This window comes from Chroicocephalus ridibundus, chromosome 20, assembly GCF_963924245.1.
Source record: "Chroicocephalus ridibundus chromosome 20, bChrRid1.1, whole genome shotgun sequence".
Taxonomy (NCBI): Eukaryota; Metazoa; Chordata; class Aves; order Charadriiformes; family Laridae; genus Chroicocephalus; species Chroicocephalus ridibundus.
In genome coordinates, this window is record NC_086303.1 from 820,436 (window position 1) to 839,450 (window position 19,015).

At 45.8% G+C, this 19,015-nt stretch overlaps 1 protein-coding gene across 1 annotated transcript in view; it reads left to right on the forward strand.

Moving 5' to 3' along the window:
* LZTR1 (leucine zipper like post translational regulator 1) overlaps positions 1-18,794 on the forward strand; it is a 38,216-nt gene extending 19,422 nt beyond the window's left edge. The window contains exons 10-20 of the mRNA XM_063356316.1: positions 3,881-3,991; positions 4,802-4,894; positions 5,842-5,937; positions 7,037-7,220; positions 9,032-9,201; positions 11,082-11,238; positions 12,609-12,735; positions 13,819-13,968; positions 14,185-14,290; positions 15,124-15,204; positions 18,019-18,794. Coding sequence (XP_063212386.1) covers positions 3,881-3,991; positions 4,802-4,894; positions 5,842-5,937; positions 7,037-7,220; positions 9,032-9,201; positions 11,082-11,238; positions 12,609-12,735; positions 13,819-13,968; positions 14,185-14,290; positions 15,124-15,204; positions 18,019-18,135 — 1,392 coding nt within the window. The 3' untranslated portion in view covers positions 18,136-18,794. The remainder of the gene's footprint in view (positions 1-3,880; positions 3,992-4,801; positions 4,895-5,841; positions 5,938-7,036; positions 7,221-9,031; positions 9,202-11,081; positions 11,239-12,608; positions 12,736-13,818; positions 13,969-14,184; positions 14,291-15,123; positions 15,205-18,018) is intronic.
* Positions 18,795-19,015: the final 221 nt, after the last annotated feature.

Below are 19,015 nucleotides of genomic sequence, written 5' to 3' on the forward strand. Positions count from 1 at the left end.
TCTCAGAAAATTAATACAATTTCTTTGAGCCTTTTTGCCAACTGTAAGATGAGGATGACCAGCACATTCCTGTGTCACAAGCAGGATATGGGACAGCTGATTAGACTGTGCTTGTAAAAGACAGAAATTAGGATCCATGTGTTATATTGCAAAAGAAAGGCTTAGTTTCGTGTTCACCCTATGCTGACTTTGTTTCTCCGAATGCAGGAGTTCCCAACTGTAACCTTGGCTTATAGTGTGAGCAGGGAGTCACTCACTCTATGTTTGAGTGCCGGATTCGTTGTCTGAGGCAGCTCTAATAAACTGCAACTTGTGCGGACGGATGAAGTACAAATGAGTGGACCCTGGGGAGAATCCATAGGAAAGCTGTAAGAGCAACGAGCAAACATGACCCCACTGAAGAGCTGAAAGAGCTGGAGGTGCCCAGTGAAGGGAAGATGAGAGGCGAAGCATACGTTTTGAAATGCAGGAACGGTTACTGTGGAAAGGAAGGAGAGAAGCTTTTTTTTCTGTGTTAATGTGATTAATGCTTAAACTGTAGCAAGGAAGGAATAGCTTGAACCGGGAGAAATATGGTGTGCCATTTTCTACCTACACAATTATTTATAGTGGAGTGATTATGTGTTGAAAATCGGGGTAGCTGTACTCTCTTTCAGGCTCTTACAGGGGATTATGATCCAGTGGCTGCAGCCCTGTGGTTCTTGATACTGGCCTTTCAGGTCTTGGACAGGTTTGCTCTATTACGGACAGTGATTCTTGTCCCACTTTTGCATGAACTGACCTTCTTGGGGTTTTATGAAATCAGATTTGGCTGTGCGCATTGGTACAAGGGATGAGACTCGGCCCAGTAGTGAGGAAGACACAGATATATAAACATCTGCATAAAAGAAATTCAGATTCAGTTCGTCTGGTAGGCTCTAAGCCACCTGAATTATCTCAGCCTTAGGCAGGACAAACCGCATGGTGTCACCAGCGTGTGTTCTGGTGTACAGGTCCATGGACAGTGAGCAGAGCAACGGCTGTTCTCTCTGGTGTTTAAGATGAGGCCATGTAACTCCAACCCTCCGGTGCTGGACTGCTGAATTTGGCATACAGGGCATAGCTTTGTCTCTCCGTTTTTGTGAATTCCCTCATGGACTCTTTTCCTCTGCAGAATCACATTCTGTGAGGATTTCTGACCATCCCAGCTAGCAAAATAGATACTATTTTGTATCTGTTCCATATAAACTCTACCAGGTTTGAGTATATTCAGCAACTGGATTTGGCAGCTTGGAAGTCTCCTGACAAAAAATTCAAGATAGGGCAGAGTTTTGGAGTCCGGCGTTGGTGGATGAGGAACGTGGAGCCCAGCATGTCTCTCCAGCTGTTTATGTCTCTCCAGCTGTTTACGCTCCTGAGCTCTGCTAACCTTTTTGCCCTGAATATTTTCTTCTTGAGGACCCAGCTCCCCTGGTTTGCACTGGGCCAAAGTTTTTCTCTGGCCAAAGCTTTAGTCCTAGGAGGGCAGAGCATTGTTCTCCTCGAAGGTGGCACCGGCGTCATGCCACTCGGCAGGGGGGTTGTCACCGTGTGAGGGCTTGTTCTGGCTTGAATTCTGCTATTCTGGTTCAGCAAAACAAATACCCTGAAATCCTCAGCTGCACAATGTTTTGATGAACTGTATTTGGCCTTCCTTTTTCTGGGCTGTCCTTTCATATTTTACATTTCTTTACATGTATTTAAAAACTAGGGTGGTTTGATCACTTAAGTTACTAGTAAGTGACAAAGCTCTGGTTTCTTTACCACTCCGGTACCAACCATTACAAATCAGAAATCATCGTTGTAACGTTCCTTACAGATTGAGTTAAATATGATGTGACTAGCAAGTACAGTGTTACTCGGTTAAATATTCAGATGATTCACATTTCCTTTCTGGCACCAATTAGGAAAATGCTGTAAGTTTTTTTGATTGAAAAAAGCACGGTTTGTTAAATACAATGGCTGCTTTATAAAAGCAACTGTGAGAGAATGTTGGGAATTATTTCAATTCAATGCAAAGCTAAAGTATTATTTATTTTTTAAAAATGGCAGGGAAAATGACCTGAGTAAGTATAAACTGGGTGGCCTGCATTTGCTCTCTGACAGAATAGTTCTTTTTTTTTTTCAGTTTGTGGGTGGAACAATACGGCTGATGTCAGCCCATCTAGTTGTGTGGAAATAGGTCTCAGCAAGCAAACCTCGTATTTTGGGGCGAGCTTGGAGGTCCAGTTGATAAAGGTCACTGAGGTATCTTTAACTACCGAAATATGTTTGATTTTTTCAGTCAGTACATCTTATTTAATTAATGAGATTACTACTAAAAATGAACAGAGGCCATATAAAATAAATTCTATTTGGCAGTAATCTCATCTTCTTTTGGAGAGGTATCGAGCAGGGGCCCAGCAGGAAGGTGCTAAGAGATCGATATTATTCCATAATCTTCCCATCACGGTACTTATTAGCACAAACTTTAAAGTATCTTTGATAAAGTATCCATGAACTGTGCCGGAGACAGAAGGTGTCTTGTTTATCCAGAGGAATCTAGGTGGCTTGTTAAACTGGCGCAGGCAAACGTGCATTTTAAGGTGACCAAATCTGTGGTTTGTACATCTGAGAAAAAAACCCCAACAGGTCTACTCGCTGCAAGGGGGGTTGCGTCCGTAAAGCTGTAGTTTCAAGAAAAGAAAAAGTCATGGCAAGTCTGGTGAGTAACAAGGTAAATGAGACCGTTGTGTGCTGCTGTGGTAAAAGGGATAACTCGGTGGGAATGAAAAATGCCAGTCAGCATGATTTCCTGGAAAATATGTCTCTCCAGATAAACATAATCTTGTTTCGTGTCTGAGTTTACTTGAGTGGTGTCTATAAATATGTACGAGAAGAGAAGATCGCTTGTACCAGAGGGATTTTTATTTCGTAGGCCAAGATTTAATGAGATTTGTGCCTGGAAGACAAAACAAGCCTGATCAAACTAGGAAAAAAATAAAGAAGTTACTGTCACCACTTGAAGACTTTATGTGAGATATCTCAGTGAGATGTGCTGATCTGATCAGCTACCTCTTGTGTAACCTCAGAAGAGATGTGTAAAAATGATGTGGTCTGTCCCATGCAGGAGGGTTGCAGTGGCTTTGACTCCTTCCCACTTCAAAAATCATCCGACTTCGCAATTCCAAGGTGAACTGTGTGTCACATGGGACGGTGCGATCGCTCACTCCTATAAATAGCTGGGGCTTCGTGCCGTGTGGGGTGGCTTTACTTTCTGTGGGCCTGGCACGATGGAGAAAGGAGAGTTGACTCCGTGGCGCCAGCTCTGTAAAATCTCCAACTTTGGGCTTCTGTGCAGGATCTGCCGTTGCTGGAGGGGTGCGTTAGCCAGATGGTTCAGCCCCGGCAAGCTGTGGGGAAGGCATGCGTTTACAAGCCTGGAGTTCAGTATCCTGCTGGGATAGATGATCGTCTGCCTTTCGAGTTCCCGACAATATTCGGAATAAGCGCTGAGTTTGCATAGTGATCACGTTTGCAGAATCTGTTTGTTTCTAGAGATGCATTTTATTTTTCTGCGTTGAGTCTGAGTTTGGTAGATGATACGTTTTGTAACTCTCATGATGCGTAGAGCCCTGTGTACGTGCCACTCTGATTAGAAGGTGCAATAAATAGGTGTTTTTTAACGTGGCTGGAAAGTATGTTCTAAATACACTAGGAAACAAATGTAAAATATAATAAATGTCAATCTTAGGATGCAGTTCACTTCAGAATACATTCATTTTCCCTTCTCACTGTTGATCTGTTGCAGGTGCTTTTTCTTGGGAGAAAAAAAAAGGCTTTTATTTATTCCCTCACCTATTTTGTCCTTTTCTTTCCCTAGTTACCCAGTGGGAGGCTCTTCCACGCCGCAGCTGTTATCTCAGATGCTATGTACATCTTCGGCGGCACAGTGGACAATAACATCAGAAGTGGAGAAATGTACCGGTTCCAGGTAATTCAGTGATAAACGTACTCGAGCATCGACACCGATTCTGCGTGAATCCTTCTGGCTCTGTCTCCGGACGTGGCAGAGTTTCTGGTTTGGCTTGCTGTCAGCTTGATGGCTTTCATTTCGCAGCCTTCCTGCAGGCAGCCCTTGTATTTCAGATTCAGCTGACAAGGATTAGTGTATATCTTTAAAATCTTTTGAGAAATGTTATCTGGACAGATGTTTTGGTGAGGCCAAGCTCTCCAGTGCCCCAAAGTCCTAACAGAGATCATGGCAAGTTATTTTGACAAATTATTGGTAAGTGTGTTAGACAGTATTTGCCGGCATGTTTAACTGAAAATTGACGGTTCCTCCTCATGTACCGTCAGGTTCAGGGTTCCTGAGTCAGAGCATTTTGTGTTGAAGTTTTATCGTCGTGCAGCACTCCCGCTCCTGCCCCCTCCAGTCCCTGTGGGGATTTGAAATTTTAAATTTCAAGGTACTCACACCAGGTCAAATCCCCCCTACACTCAACTTCATTTTTATTGCGTGGGACCCTCAGACAAGTCTTGTGAGCGGGTGAGCTCCTGGCTACCGAATCCTGCCATCTGCAAGTTGTGATGAGACACAGTTCTTCCATGTTACCCTGTGTTATCTTTCATTGCCTTCACCATAGAGGAAGCCCTTGCGCGTGTTTGGTTTGTTTCTGCTTTATATACTGCATTGAGGTCAAGTCAACAAGGAAATCCAGTGATAGTATATGTAACTACGGTGCTTTGGGATACAGCCATTTGAAATTAATTCTGTCTTCTGTGGGTTTTTAATTTTTTTTAGTTTTCTTGTTACCCTAAATGCACTCTGCATGAAGATTATGGAAGGCTGTGGGAAAACAGGCAGTTCAGTGACTTGGAGTTTGTTTTGGGAGAGGTGAGTAGAATTTATTGAAAAGGTGCCAATGGGGGTGTTACTGCCTGTGGAGCATGTTTGCTGGGAAAAAGCAAATGGTACAAAGGTTGTGCCAAAAACCCTGGGAATGAAGTTTTAAGGGCAGTGTCCCTGGTGAAAATGATGTCTGTCTGGTTCAGTAAGTTACACTAATCCAGACAAATTTCTAAAGCTGCAAAGGAGAGGAAACTTTTAAAATGGGAAGATCTGTGGGTGACTGAGACATAACCCAAATTCATCAGAGCACATTATATATAGTTGCAATATGAAACTGATACTAACGACCTCTGTACTCTGAGGTCCCGACTGTCCTCTGGAAGGAGCAGGTCAGTGTTTGCAGATCCATGCAGATCCGTTTTTAATTACTGAAATAAAATAGAATGAGAAAAAGCAGCACAGGGGAATGATTCTCTAGGAATGAAAAAAAAATATAAAATTTAAAAAAGAACACGTTTTCTGAAGAAAAACATGAAAAAATTGAACTTACCTGCATTTCTTTTGCAAAAGTAAAAAGTTATAAAACACTTCGCAGAGGTCACTTAACAGATCCTCAACAGCAGATGAAGCAGCTTATGAAGAACAATAGCAAAAAATCAAATACTGTTGTTTTGAAAAGAGAAAATTAAACCAAAAATCAGATGCAACACTAAGAAGCAATATTGTGATGCTGAACCTACGCAACAGCTTCCACTCAGTGAATGGAACAAAGGCTCTTTCCAAATGGTGTTTGCTATTAACCTCTGGGAGAAACAGGTCTAGAATTTCATCTGGATGTGCAGAGCAGATGCAAGGTTGCCTTTGATTCTAACTTAAACTAAATGTATAGTAACCTGGAGTTCAGCCCAGGTTTCTATGACTTCTGCCATCTGCCGTCACCATGTGATTTGGGAATAAAAGTGTAATATGTGTTACTCCTTTGCCTTTGATAGAAGGAAGAACGAGTCCGAGGGCACACCGCGATTGTTACAGCTCGCTGCAAGTGGCTGAAAAAGAAAATCATACAGGCAAGGGAGAGGTTGAAGCAGGTGGGTGTTTTAGAAAAGTAATCCTGTGGCAAAGTAATGCTTATTCTGCCCAATTCTGGAAATAAGGTTGCCGGGAAGAAATTAGTATCTGCTGAGACAGATGTAGGACCGGAGCAGCATCTGATGCTAAGGTGCTCTTGAGCACGTAAAATAAAGAGGATAATTAGTATAAACATAGGCTGCTGGATGTGTATCAGGGCAGGCGAGGAGTGTAACATGGAGGAGCCGAAGTTAATCCAGTGACCTGGATTTGGCGGTATGGCTCCTGGGAGCTCTCGTAGCTGTCTAAGTTTTAATCTCGTGGAATACCCCTGGGGAGGAGCGCGCACCCTTCACTCTGGGGAGGGAAGAAGCTGCATGACATCGGGGATGGCCTGCAAGATTAGACAGATTAGGGAGAAGGCAGTGTTAAGGTTTTGAGGCTGGCTCTGGTCCCTTTACCTTAGTATTTCCTGATTATTTCCCAGAGTTGAGGGTCTAGTGCCTCTGGTTCATTGTCTTTTAATTTTAACTACTTACAGCTTTTCGGCAGCAAACATTTTATTGTTCTTGAGGAAGTGGTAGCACACAACCTGCAGTAAGACTTACAGATGCCTCATTGTACCTTGGTTAATTGCTTTGCCACTGCACAATCCTCCATCTTCACTGGGAAAAGCTGTAGAGAAAGGCTGTCAAAGTGAAATTTGAAAGTAACAGAGTGGGCTTAAAATACTTCTGCGCAGCTCTTTGAGCTCTGACTTTGCAAGGCAGGGGTCTGTGGAACCTGCTCCTACATCTTCCTTCTCCAAGGAGAAATGCCGCTCCTGCTGAGGGCAGAAACGTGAGCTCAGTGGAATTCATTCCTCCCTTTTTCTGAAGTGCTGCTTTTGAGCCTTGTCCAGGAGCTCACGTTTGTTCTGATCCAGGTTTGTCACAGGATATGGAACAGTAAGTCTAAGACATATGAATTCCTTGGTATCTTCAAGATAATCTTGAAGATAAAGAGATCTTGGATCTTGCAGAGTGCGCAGTCATGAGGAGGATCTTTCCTCTGGTTTGATAGTCCTGTGTGTGAGCTGATGCAGCCTTGTTTCCATGTATGTTTTTTCTGTTTCGTTAGAAATCGAAGCAAGATATTGAAGACGAGGGACATGCAACGTGTCAGAAGGATGGGATTGGTGGGAATGTCAAGTTGTGCCGCCTGCAGCCGCTGCTGGAAGTGCCCATCAGAGAGGCTGAGGCGCAACCCTTCGAGGTGCTCATGCAGTTTCTGTATACAGATAAAATAAAATACCCTCGCAAAGGTAGGACAGCAGGGTAAAAAACATACTAGGAACTGGGGAGCAAACATTTATTTTTATACAGAGCAGGATTGAGCATTTGCAGGTGATCAGTCCTGTTCTAAGTACTTAATTACTTACCTGAAATAAAAAAATCAGCAGATTTCTATCAAAGTGTACTAACAGTGCTTTGTTTTTACCTAATTCTTTTCAAACATCAAGGAAAAGCAGGTTCTTGATCTTTCCCAAAGATGTAAAAAAAAACCCCAACCAACCAACAAAAAATTTCATAGTATTTTGAACATCACAGCAGCCTGCCTGGAAGGACCGTTTTCCCCAGTTGGCTTATTTCCTTTTTCTGGTATTGTTTTGATCCGTTACAAACTGAGCCCACACAGAAAGGGAGAGCAAGCCAGTAGTTATCATCTCTTCAAAATGCCAATCCAAAGGAATGCCTCAAGAAAGGAAAAATCCATTTCATGCATTCACTGAAGATCCCCGAGTTAAAACCACTTGCAGGCTGGGAGGTAATAGCCAGAGATCTCTCAGCTCCCCCACAGCAAGTCTAACTCACGGCCGTGTTTGAGGGATGAGGTCTGTCGGGCTGCGGGAGTCAGACTGGATTCCCAAGGGGAACTCCAGCTGGTGGGGCTGGGGAAGCCGCAGCCACGTGGCGCAGTCCAGTTAAGTGAGGTTCATCGATCCTAACGCTGGAAGCTTCACTTCACTTTCAGTCCAGGATCTTTTCTTTCTGTAGAAGGTAACTCTCAGGAAAAGAACGATTTGTATGCAGTCCCGAGGCTTTCCCTGTGAGTTGGCCTGTTTGAGAGCAAGTCTAATTAATGGGGATGAGGGAACTTTCTCATTAGTGTCTGCTGACATTGCCAGGTCCTGCTGTCAGCCGGTTCACTGATCCTCAGCACGTTCGCTGCAGGACAGGATCACACCAAGGGAAGGGTTATCACGCTGAGCTCTTCCCTTTGTTCCAGGCTTCCCAGGCAGCCTGCTGCCCTCCCCCAGCCCATCAAACGGTCTCCTTGTGCTTACCTTTCTGCTGGGATCCTCCAGTGGCCCTGTCCCGACCATTTGTATTCCTAGCCGTTCCTCTCAGTTCAGAGAGCAGCACCCTGGGGATCCATCCGGAGGCTGAGCTAATGGAATTGGGCATGCTTATCAAATGGGATTTTCCAATTAGACACAGGGAAGGCACGTGACATGCAAGAAGGCTTTTCTCTATCAAAAAGTAGTTACAGCAGATGGCCAGAGATCTCCTGTGAGGAAAGCAAAGGCTATGGAGGATTATTCCTTGAGTTGGTGTCCCAGTAGCCCCAGTAGCAATGGCCTCTGAGGGTCCCTGCTGCCCTTCAGCCCTCTCTTCTAGGCCAGCCTGAGACCTGGACACGCACGAGCACAGAGTGCCTTCATTCGGGTCCGTCAGAATCAGGGAGCTGATTGCTAATGCTGCATAAAACCCAAGGACTTCAGCTGAGCACTTTGGGAAACTGGGCTGCCGGCTTCGGAGCTTGTCAGTGTTTTTAGAGACTTCGCTTTCTTTTGAGGATTTTAAAAAATTGTGATCTAGATTTGTCAAAAATCTTTGTCCAAAAATATTTTGGGGTGTCTCTCTCATGCCACAATTTTGAAACTCCTTTTTTTAGTATCAATTCGTATTTTGTCTAACCATCAGTGGAGGGTTTTTTCTCCATAAAAATACTCCAGTCGGTGCCCATTCTACCATTCCGAATGCTCAGGTTGATGTAGAAAGAAATACTTCGAGAAGCGTTCCTCTTTTTGTTCTGTGAGCTCAGCAGCATTTTTATCTCTTGTCATTTCAGGTCATGTGCAGGATGTGTTGCTCATTATGGATGTATACAAACTGGCCTTAAACTTCAAGCTCTCTCGACTGGAACAGCTCTGCCTTCAATATATTGAAGCATCCGTAGATCTGCAGAACGTGCTCATTGTGTGTGAAAATGCTAACAAGCTTCAGCTGGATCAGCTAAAGGTAATCACATTTTGCATACAAAGTAACTGATAAGAAATTTAAAAAAAAAAATTTATGTAATTAATGTTTTGCAAAAGCTGCCAGCTTTTGAAAATTCAGTTCTTTCCTATAGTTATAGTTGCTTGAGTACACGTTAGTGTGGATTGTCCTGCAGTTGCTTGTGAATATTATGTAGGTTTTTATTACGAAGCGTTTGATGTTTTTGCATATCTGTAGGATGTGAAGGGCAGCGTGACTTTGGCTCTTCATCAATTCACTCTCACTGCAGCAAGATAGAAACTGTGCATTTTCTGGTCCCACTGTTTTATACACAGACTGCAAACAGGTTCTTTCACCTGGTCTGATGAAAAAACAAAATTCTGTTCTCGTGCCTTTGATCTGAAAAACATTCTGTTGAAAAATGAAATGTGTCTGCGATTCTCTGTCTCTGTGGAGTGGGTCAAGGGCTTTTAGGCATTTGCTGAAAGTCAGGACAGAGTCGATACCCCCCAGCCTTCAGGCCATGATTTGCTGTGATGGTCTGGTTCCCACCAACAGTGGCCAGAGCCCATTCTGCTTAAAGCTGCAGAGAAGGAGCTCCTCCACCCCAGTCCAAGAATCAGCGCAGGATCATGCAATGCCTGTTTGAGCAGCCCGTGCACCTCAGTTGGCCGTATCGCTGGTGGTTGCAAGGAGAGTGAGTCTAGAGGAACCAGTATGCACCAGCGCTTCCTCAGGCATACTTTGTGCCCTGGGTTTGGGCAAAGGAAAGCCATCCAGGAGGACAGCAGCGCAGTCAGCAGCAAGCATGTAAATGCTGGCACAGCCTTTAGCGCGCAGGACCATGATGCCATTAGCTGCCCAGAAGCTCAAGCCAGTATCTCAGTGCTGGTGGATCTAGTGCCAATAATTTCAGATCAGGCAGCTCCCTCCGCCTGCCTTAGCTGCCAGCAGGGTGACAGGGGCTCTTCCACACAACTCCGTGTGCTCAGGATCACCTTGAGTTGGCACCCTGTCTTCTCAAGCGCGGGTTAGTCCTCATGGGTCGGTGCCATCTGCAGAAGGCTGCTCTTTCTGGCATCCTAGTCGTTGTTTAAAACATTTTACAGATGGGTCCTGGACAGATCCCTTTGGATCCCAGGTGAAGTAACTTGGCAGAAGATGGACAGTAGTAATTATTCTTTGAGTGAATTTTCTACTCCCCTTATGGGAAGATGCTATAGATAATATTTTTTGCTTATTAAATTGTCCTGAGGGAAACCCTTGGTTTGCACTGGGAAAGGAAGTGCCGTTTTTTGTCCCTTCAGCTGTTCAGTGTTAGATCTGGTCCGTTTGTCACCTTTCCACCGCCCTGATTTGCCTAGCAGGTTTGTCATACGAGAACCTACAAGAGCTCTTTCAGACTGTTCGCAGCCTTTACAGAAAAGGTTACGGCAAAGTCCACACGAGGAAATCCTGGAAAAAATTTGTACCCTTAATGGATAGTGTTTAAGAGTTAAGAGCTCTTCACCCTTCTAATTTTTGGCATCTAATTGTATAAAGAATTATTATGAGATAGCAACCGACTTAGTTAGCTTCGTGAGGTTTTTGGCATGTCCTGAGATTGCTGTTTTAGAAAGCTTCAGAGCAGCTGGATGGGAGACCGTTAATATTTTCCTTGTTATTATTTCTTAGCCAGGTTTTTCTAGATGCTTAGAACTGTCCTGAATTTCCTGTTCAAGCAGGAGCCTAAATGGTCACTTAGGTCATTGTTGGATAGTTCCAGCTGCAGGATCCACATGGAGGGTTGTAAGAAAAGGGTGACTGTTTACATGTGTAACACGGTAACATCTATGTGATGCTGAAGGATGACTTCATACAGTACGCTGTAATTTTTCCATTAATACTGTTTTTTATTTAAGGAACATTGCCTGAACTTTGTGGTGAAGGAGTCACATTTTAATCAGGTAATAATGATGAAGGAGTTTGAGCATCTTTCTTCATCGCTCATCGTGGAGATTGTACGGAGAAAACAGCAACCTCCTGTTCGAACGCATTCCGATCAGCCGCTTGACATCGGTAACTTTTATGTTTTATGAAGTAATTAGTTGTGTTGTTTTTGCATTGCTAATGGTTTGTTTAGTCTAGGAGACAGCCTAGGAAATAGAGCACTGCAGATCAGCGATTCTCCAGTTGGTGTAACTGTACTTAGGCTGTTTCCCAGACTAACACAGGGCATGCCGGTTCTTTTTCTAGTGAGCTGCAACCGGAAGGGTATCCCCATCAAAATACATGAAAGGTCAGGTTAAACACGGTCATGTTCTTCTTGCAGTAAAACATCCTCATTCTGTTCAGAGAGAGACAAGGCAGAAGGACAGAGGGCTATAAGGAATGATTCAAGGAGAAGGCAGTGGACGTTCAGTTTAAGTGGACTAGAAGGCAACAAAGCCGGGGGGGGGGGGTTGCCTGCTCGTAGCTTTTTGCTGAAGAAGGAGCGAGAGTGAGGAAAAAAAAGTTAATGGAAGAAAGGAAGAGAAGACGGGGAGAAGACTTTGAGAAGACAAATAACCTGCACTAATGGTCATGCCTTTAGTTTTCATTTTGTGGTTCTTCTGGAAGAAGAAGATTTGATTTACAATTCTTTTACGGAATTCATCAAGGACTGATTTGGGACTAGTCTTATTCAAGATTTTGTCACCCTAACACACAAAAAAAGGAATGTAATAATGAACGTTGCTGAGGCCCCGAAGTTCAGAGGCATTGCCAGTATTGATTTGGAATACTCCACAAAAAGAATGGGGACTGGTGAGAAAGGTGGAGCAGCCAGCCCTGGAAGGTCAAGAAGAAGCCTTTGGCTGGCGTTTGTCCCAGGGAGAAGAGGTGCGCCGTCTGGGAAGATGGCATAGCCAGCTTCTGTAGCCAGAGCTGGAACGGTGTGAGAGGCCCAAACATCGAAAAAAATCGAAAGGTCAACTTTGAAAATATGAGTGAATTTCACTCAGGTTTGAATGTGCTCTATTTCTCAGTTGTGTATTTTCAAAGGTTGGTTAAAATGTTGGATAAAAGAAGCTTTTATTGGGGATTTGGGAAAGCTTTTCCATTAAGAGACAAAATTTTATATTCCTTGTTTTTGGAAATAATGAATAGAAAAGGGTGGGGGAAAATCAGATTTCTTTATTTACAGAGAACACCTTTCAGTGCGGCCACTGGCAGCGTTGGCTGTCAGCAGTTCGAAAGCAGAGCTGCCAGGTTTGTTCCTGGGATGGGCAGGGAGGGACTGCAACGGGGAAGGATGAAGCTCATTTTGCTCCAAGATGCTGAGGAAGGGCCTGCCTCCCGCTCACCCAAAGGAAAGAGGAGCAGGAACTATTCCTCTGCCATGTATCCATTTGATAGCACCTGGTCACCTGGACTATCACGTCTGTAACTGTTTCGCTGTTAACTTCCAGGAACATCTTTAATTCAGGACATGAAGGCTTACCTAGAAGGAGCTGGCACTGAATTCTGTGATATCATCCTTCTCTTAGACGGCCACCCCCGGCCAGCCCATAAAGCAATCCTGGCAGCCCGCTCCAGGTGAGTCGATGTTCACTAAAACTATAACCGAGATTGTGTGTGTAGAGTGTCGTGCTGCGCAGTCTGTGGGTCAGCTGGCTTTTTTTAGAAGACAGGGAGGAACTTCGTAAAGTGTGAGATGCAGCTTTGCTCAACGAGCCTTTAAGCAACAGAGTGATTAAATATTTTTTTCCAATTTGATACCCACCAGGGAAAGACAGGAGGAAATTAAAACTGTAGAGATTCTCTAGAGGATGTGTAAGAAGCTGCACTGCAAGAGAAAGAATCTGTAAAATCACAGGAAGGGAAAAAGGGTGTAAAACATAAGGCGGTTTCAGTGAAGTGGAAAGCAAGAGATGTCCGTGGAGGTCAGAAAGAGTCTTCTGACAGTGAACATCCATTTTGGATCATGTGAAGTTGAATCTCTTCCTCACCTGCTGATATTTAAGACTGGATATGAATAAGCATAACAAAAAATGGTGCATAACAGAGACTAGATTGTTCCGTACTTTGTTGCAGAGGCAGGTACTCACCCTTCTGAAGAGGGGTTCTGCTCTTCCTCCTCGCTGCGTGGGTGGAGTGGGTTTGTCCTTCGCTTGTGTGTTCTCTGTATCTGTGCCTTTGTGTTCTGCCAAACATTAGGTGCTCGCATAAAATCTCTGTTTCAAATACTGTCACAGTTTTTTTCCAGTCCCAGTAATAACATTCAGTATTAGTTACTGTGGTATTTTACCAGAAGCATTTCACAGCTCTTAAAACAACCCTGCGTGATTGGCAGCCTGCAGATACCAAGGAAATTCATAATGCTTTAAGCTCTCTGCTGGGTCTTATGCAAATCAGATGAAAATCAAAGCACCATGTGTCCTATTTTTCAAGAAGCAGAGATAAATTTCAGGTAATGCTGATGGAAATTAGGGGGATTATATTTGGAGTTCTCTCACAGGCAGACATATGTGAAACACCAATTTAGCGGTATTTTTGCCCAGATTGTCACCTGAATCCACTTCTTTGGAAGCTGCAGTGCTTCATAGCAGCCTTTGAGCAACACTGGGTTAAACCGTCTGTCTGCAGAATGTGTTACATCGGTTTTATTTCCTTTTCCAGTTACTTTGAAGCCATGTTCCGTTCCTTCATGCCAGAAGATGGGCAAGTGAATATTTCTATAGGTGAAATGGTTCCCAGCAAGCAAGCGTTTGAGTCTATGCTTAGATACATTTATTACGGAGAAGTAAACATGCCTCCTGAAGACTCCCTGTATCCTTAAATCTAAAGCGATTGGAGTATCTGTCTGAAGCGCACGTACGGCAGCTCACCTTCCCTTTGCCCTGGGTTGCCGGGCTCAGCCTGGGGGGGTTATTTGTCAGGATGGCATTGACAGGCACCGCATTTTAACTTCTGTCATTGATTTGTATTTACAATCAGCGCTGCTACCTTTGCTTTACGTTTCTTTTTCCTTAATGAGATTAACAGCTACCTCTTCGCTGCACCTTACTATTACGGCTTCTCCAACAACAGGCTGCAAGCCTATTGTAAGCAGAATCTAGAAATGAACGTCACAGTGGAGAACGTACTCCAGGTAATTGTCCCCAAGCAGCTTTAATTAGTTGCTTGACTTAGATATGGGAAAGCCAAAGAGTCTAGTCAAGTGGGTACCCCCAGTGCCAGGCTCACGGAGCCGCTTCCAAACGGACCTCGCTGAGGCTGCACAAACCCTTCTGATGACGGTGGCCCTGCGTGGGGAACACGTATGCGGGAGCGCAGCCTTCAGCAGCTTTGTTTCCGTACCTGCTTCTCGTGTCACTAGCGCTGCTGTGCTCAAGTGTTTAGCAGATACTGTTCAGCTGGCCAAGAGGATGTTACTCTTGAGCCCCTCGTTCCCCACTGCAGACCAGTGTTTCCAAAGGGCTTTTTAAGATGCACCACATCCTCAGCACTCAACTCGTTTGTACCAGGGCAAACAGTGATGTGCAGGTGCCGTTAATCTTGCTTTATCAGTAATGCTGACAGGATCTGGCAGTGAAGTAAACTGAGCTGACAAAGATATTCTGTGATAAGAAGGCCTACAAAGCCATCTACTGGGTAGGCAGACCGAACCCACCGCAGCACGAGCAGAGTCAGTTCCAGCATTAAGTGCTTTTGGCTCTTGCCCGTGCCAGTCTCACTGGGGCACTTCAGGGAACCTGGCTCTGAAACAGATCTGCAGTTTCCTCCCGATTATCTCCTGAGGACTCCATACGTGTTAAATCCAAAGCTTATTTTTGAACAGTTTAGAAAAGGTTCGGGTTTGTAGTGAAAAATGGAGCTGTTTCCCTAGCTCAGAGGAGTTACCTCCCCTGAGCCAGAACGGTGTTTGTGTCCTGTACCTCCAAGCCGCGCAGAAGGAAGATGACATCCTTGCCTTTGCCCTAGATTTTAGAGGCGGCTGACAAGACCCAGGCCCTGGACATGAAGAGGCACTGCCTGCACATCATCGTTCACCAGTTCACCAAGGTTGGTTGCGTCTTTTCTGGGGCTTTTGAGAGCTGCTGTCCTCTGTCGCTGCCTTGGTTAAAGACACATTAATATAAGAACCCATTTCAGTCTTTCTCACGTGAGACAGCCGAGAGCCGGCTGCGTGTCACTGACGGCCCGTGAGTCTAAGTCTGCTAAGGCACACTTTTCACACTAAAAGTAAACGAAAGACTAGAACAGCCTGGTCTGGAAATGCGAAGACCTTCCAAAACAGAAGTTACACAGAATTGCCTCCATTTCCGCTTGGTCCAGCTGTTAATTGTGTGCCATTGTTGGGTTCTCACGTGTATTGCAAGATAAGTTCGTTATGTATTGAGAGCACAGATCTCTCCCGCTGGCGGTTACGAGTCTGCTGTCCATATTTCTCCTGAAGCATTCTCTGTCGTAGATGTTACATTGTCATGTGCTCAAAAGGCAAATCACCGTGTCCTGGCTGGGCTTCCCGTAGTTCCCATGTTTTGGTACATGGGCTGATGCATTAGTGATAGGGAGGGTCAGAGCCTGGGGTGCTGATATTCCTGTCCTCACTCGAGACAATAAGGGTATTGTCATGGAGTCGTTCCTGTGAGATACGATCCCTCCGTGAGAGTTTCCCAGCATGTCACCAGTCCAACACACAACTTATTCGCATTGTTGAAATGGGTAGATAAATCATAGGAATTGGGATTTCTGGATGCTACGCACTTACTGATAATAATTCCCTAGTTTGTGTTCGAGTAGCTCGCTCTCTCTTGTGTATTTAAACTCGCAGTGCTGCCGCCGCTGCCCGTGGGGAAGGAAAGCCCTGCTAGGGCCAGCTCGTGCCTAGGGCTGAGACAGAGGGAGGCACTCGGGCGCTTCATTAAATGCCTAAGTTGCCCAAGCGTAGTGCCTTCTGCCTTCAGAAATATCTGAAAATGCATAAAAAGCTTTGAGAGCGGGGCCAGCATCCAGGAATCGCACTCCCAATGGAGAGTCGTCAGCGGGAGGTTACAGCCCCTGCCTTCATCTTCCCGGCTTTCTGCTGGCCTCGTGAACGCTGCAGAGTGGCCCAACTTCAGCAGGGGATGGGGAACGGCCCCACTGCGGGTCACAGGACGGCCTGCTGGTTGGGACATCTCCTGGGGCTTGGGGTCAACGCGTTACGGTCCCGGAGAGCTGAAATCTCACGGTCTCAACTTCCCAGTGGAGGCCGCGGGAAGACAAACAGGTTGGCGCGATTCTCACCAGAACGTACTGGGGGGAAATGAGCATTGCGACATTTCCGAGAGAGAGATTTGCACTGAAGGGCGTTACTCGATCCTACTCCACTAACCAGGATATGTGGCAATGTTTTATATTTAAACTGTTGACTGTTAGAACGTTTTTGATGAAAATGCGGCTGGAAGACTGTCAAGCAGATGTGCACAAAGAAATCTTAATTATGCAATGTTTCTCTTTGGCCTGAGAGCCTGCAGTGTGTGATTTTTGGCCCGGCACTGGGCCGCTCGATGTGTGGCTGGGCACGAATGCTTGCCGCTCTGCTCCCTGGCGAGCCGCGGGCTCTGAAGGGTGATTTGTTGTAGCTGCACAAGCCCGGTGGGTCGTGGAGGCTTAGGCAGGCCAGGTGCGTGGCCGTGGGGATCTCCTGGACTGTTACGGAGTTTCCCCCACAGTCGTGACGTTAATTGAAGAGCTGTTCCCAGAGGTTTGCTAGTTTGGGCAATGTGTTTTTAGGCTCTTGTGTGTCAGTATTGTGCAAAAACCCTAATAAAAACACTGTTCTGAAGTGGTTTGTACTGACACCCCGATCTGTTCCTCCGCAGCGCGTGCCTCGGTGCCGGGGCAGGATTCCCACCGGCACTGGGGGGGTCTCGTTCCATCCCACTCCTCACCCACCCGTATTTGGGGGATATTACTTCAAGCACGCGTCCTGAGCTCTTTTTGAAAGCGTACTCAGCCGTTTCCTTCCTAGGTTTCAAAAGATGCTTGGGATGTCTTTATCTTATCAGTCGAGCTTCTTGGAGTGAGGTGCTAGGTTTTATTAGATGAGTTAATCGCGGCTGGGTGAGTGGACAGGCGTTTAGGCAGAGTTCCGCCTCCCAGGCTGGGCTTGTACGTTACTAACTCCAGAACGAGGGGTACGGGCTCGTTCCTGCGAGGCTGTGGAGAAGGAAGGAATGTGCAGAGCTCCTTTTTGATAACAGTTGAGCTTCTGAAGAGCCTCAGAGCATAAAGTTTGGTGTAGATTCTCATCTCTCTGACGTGGCGGAGGTTTTTGTTGGCTAACGCTCCAGTGACGTGCATTGCCTGCGGGAAGCACACCAGCAGAACCAGCATGGGCACTGAGCACGACCGACCGCTCCTTGGGAGCACGCAGGAGCGAAGAGATCCGGGCCTGAGTCACGTCCTCAGTAGGAACACACAGACTGCAGAGCTCAGGGCTGTGCTGGTGCCCGGCGTTGCTTTCAGGCGAGCGCTGAGTTGGCATCCATCAGCAGTAGAGTCGTCAATACAAGCAGTAATTACACGCCATTCTCAGAGAGGCAGTGCTGGGGTCAGCATTTCTGCCGTCCTCCATTCCCATCCCCTGCACGCAGCAGTCCGAGATCGGGTTGTAAGCGCAGGAAGTCGTGACTGGAGCCCCTGCAGCCTGTCCCCTGCAGCCCGGCTCCACCACTGAGGTTTCGCGCCGTTCGTGCCCGGCCTTTGACTTGCACGACCTGCCTGTTCCCCGTGGGTGGCAGGGGTGAAGCGGTGCTACATGGGCTATGATTTGGGGAGGGGTTTAATTTCTTTCTGTTTTTTTCTGTTCTGTTTTTCTTTTCCTTGAAGGTCTCCAAGTTGCCAAATCTCCGCTCCCTAAGTCAGCTGCTCCTTCTTGACATCATCGAGTCGTTAGCTAACCACATATCAGACAAGCAGTGCGCGGAGCTGGGCTCAGACATATGACATGCTTTGGTAACGGAACTTGTCATTTGTTCCTCAAAAAACCTAGCACTTTACGGCTGACTTTCTTTTTTACCATTCCACACTGAGCCGCTCGGTGTCTGGGCAGTACAGCAGGCGGCCCAGAGCAGCGCGGGCGGCTGACGTGCTCTCCCGGGGGTTTCCTTGCTTTGTACCTTTGCGGAGAAGGGCTTGGTCTCTGTTACACAAATGTAAAATTGAAACCGTTGCCGGAGGGAATTAATTCCACATGGTTTTGGGAGTAGCTAAGTTCGGAATCAAGCCCATTATTACTTTTATACTGTAAAATAAAGCAGTCATGAGTAAGAGAGTCATTAATCCTTTGAAACACACTATTTAAAGAATACTATTTAAAGAACTCCAGCTGACACAGCCAGGGGCCGTAAGGGGAAGTCAGATGTAACAAAACTGGAAGCGGAGAGCTGGTGTTGGCACCAAGGCTCACCGTTGGACCAGGATGGAGTGACTTTTCGGAGAATCTCCGGGGTGTGGATTAAGATAAGCCCTTTTGCCACTGCCTGGATTGGTGGGCTGCAGGAAGTCCAGACCTGTGCTCTGCGGCAGGTCAGACGAGAAGATTACAGCGTCCTGTCTGACCATCGAATCCATTAATCCTTTCTCACTAAGGCTTTCTAAAGCAATTTATTAATAAAGAGTTAACATCTCCTGGCATTTTGTGATTGACTTTGCTTTCATTTTGGAAAAAATTAAGCAAAAAGAGCTGCGAGCTTGATGAAGGTCATTTTGTTAAAAATAAGTGTGCTACATCTTGTTACTAATTTTATGCCGAAGTGTCTTCGTTAGTGGTTGCCTTTGCAGGAAGGTGAATGAAGGCAGAGCGCCCCTCAGAAGCAGCTCCCAC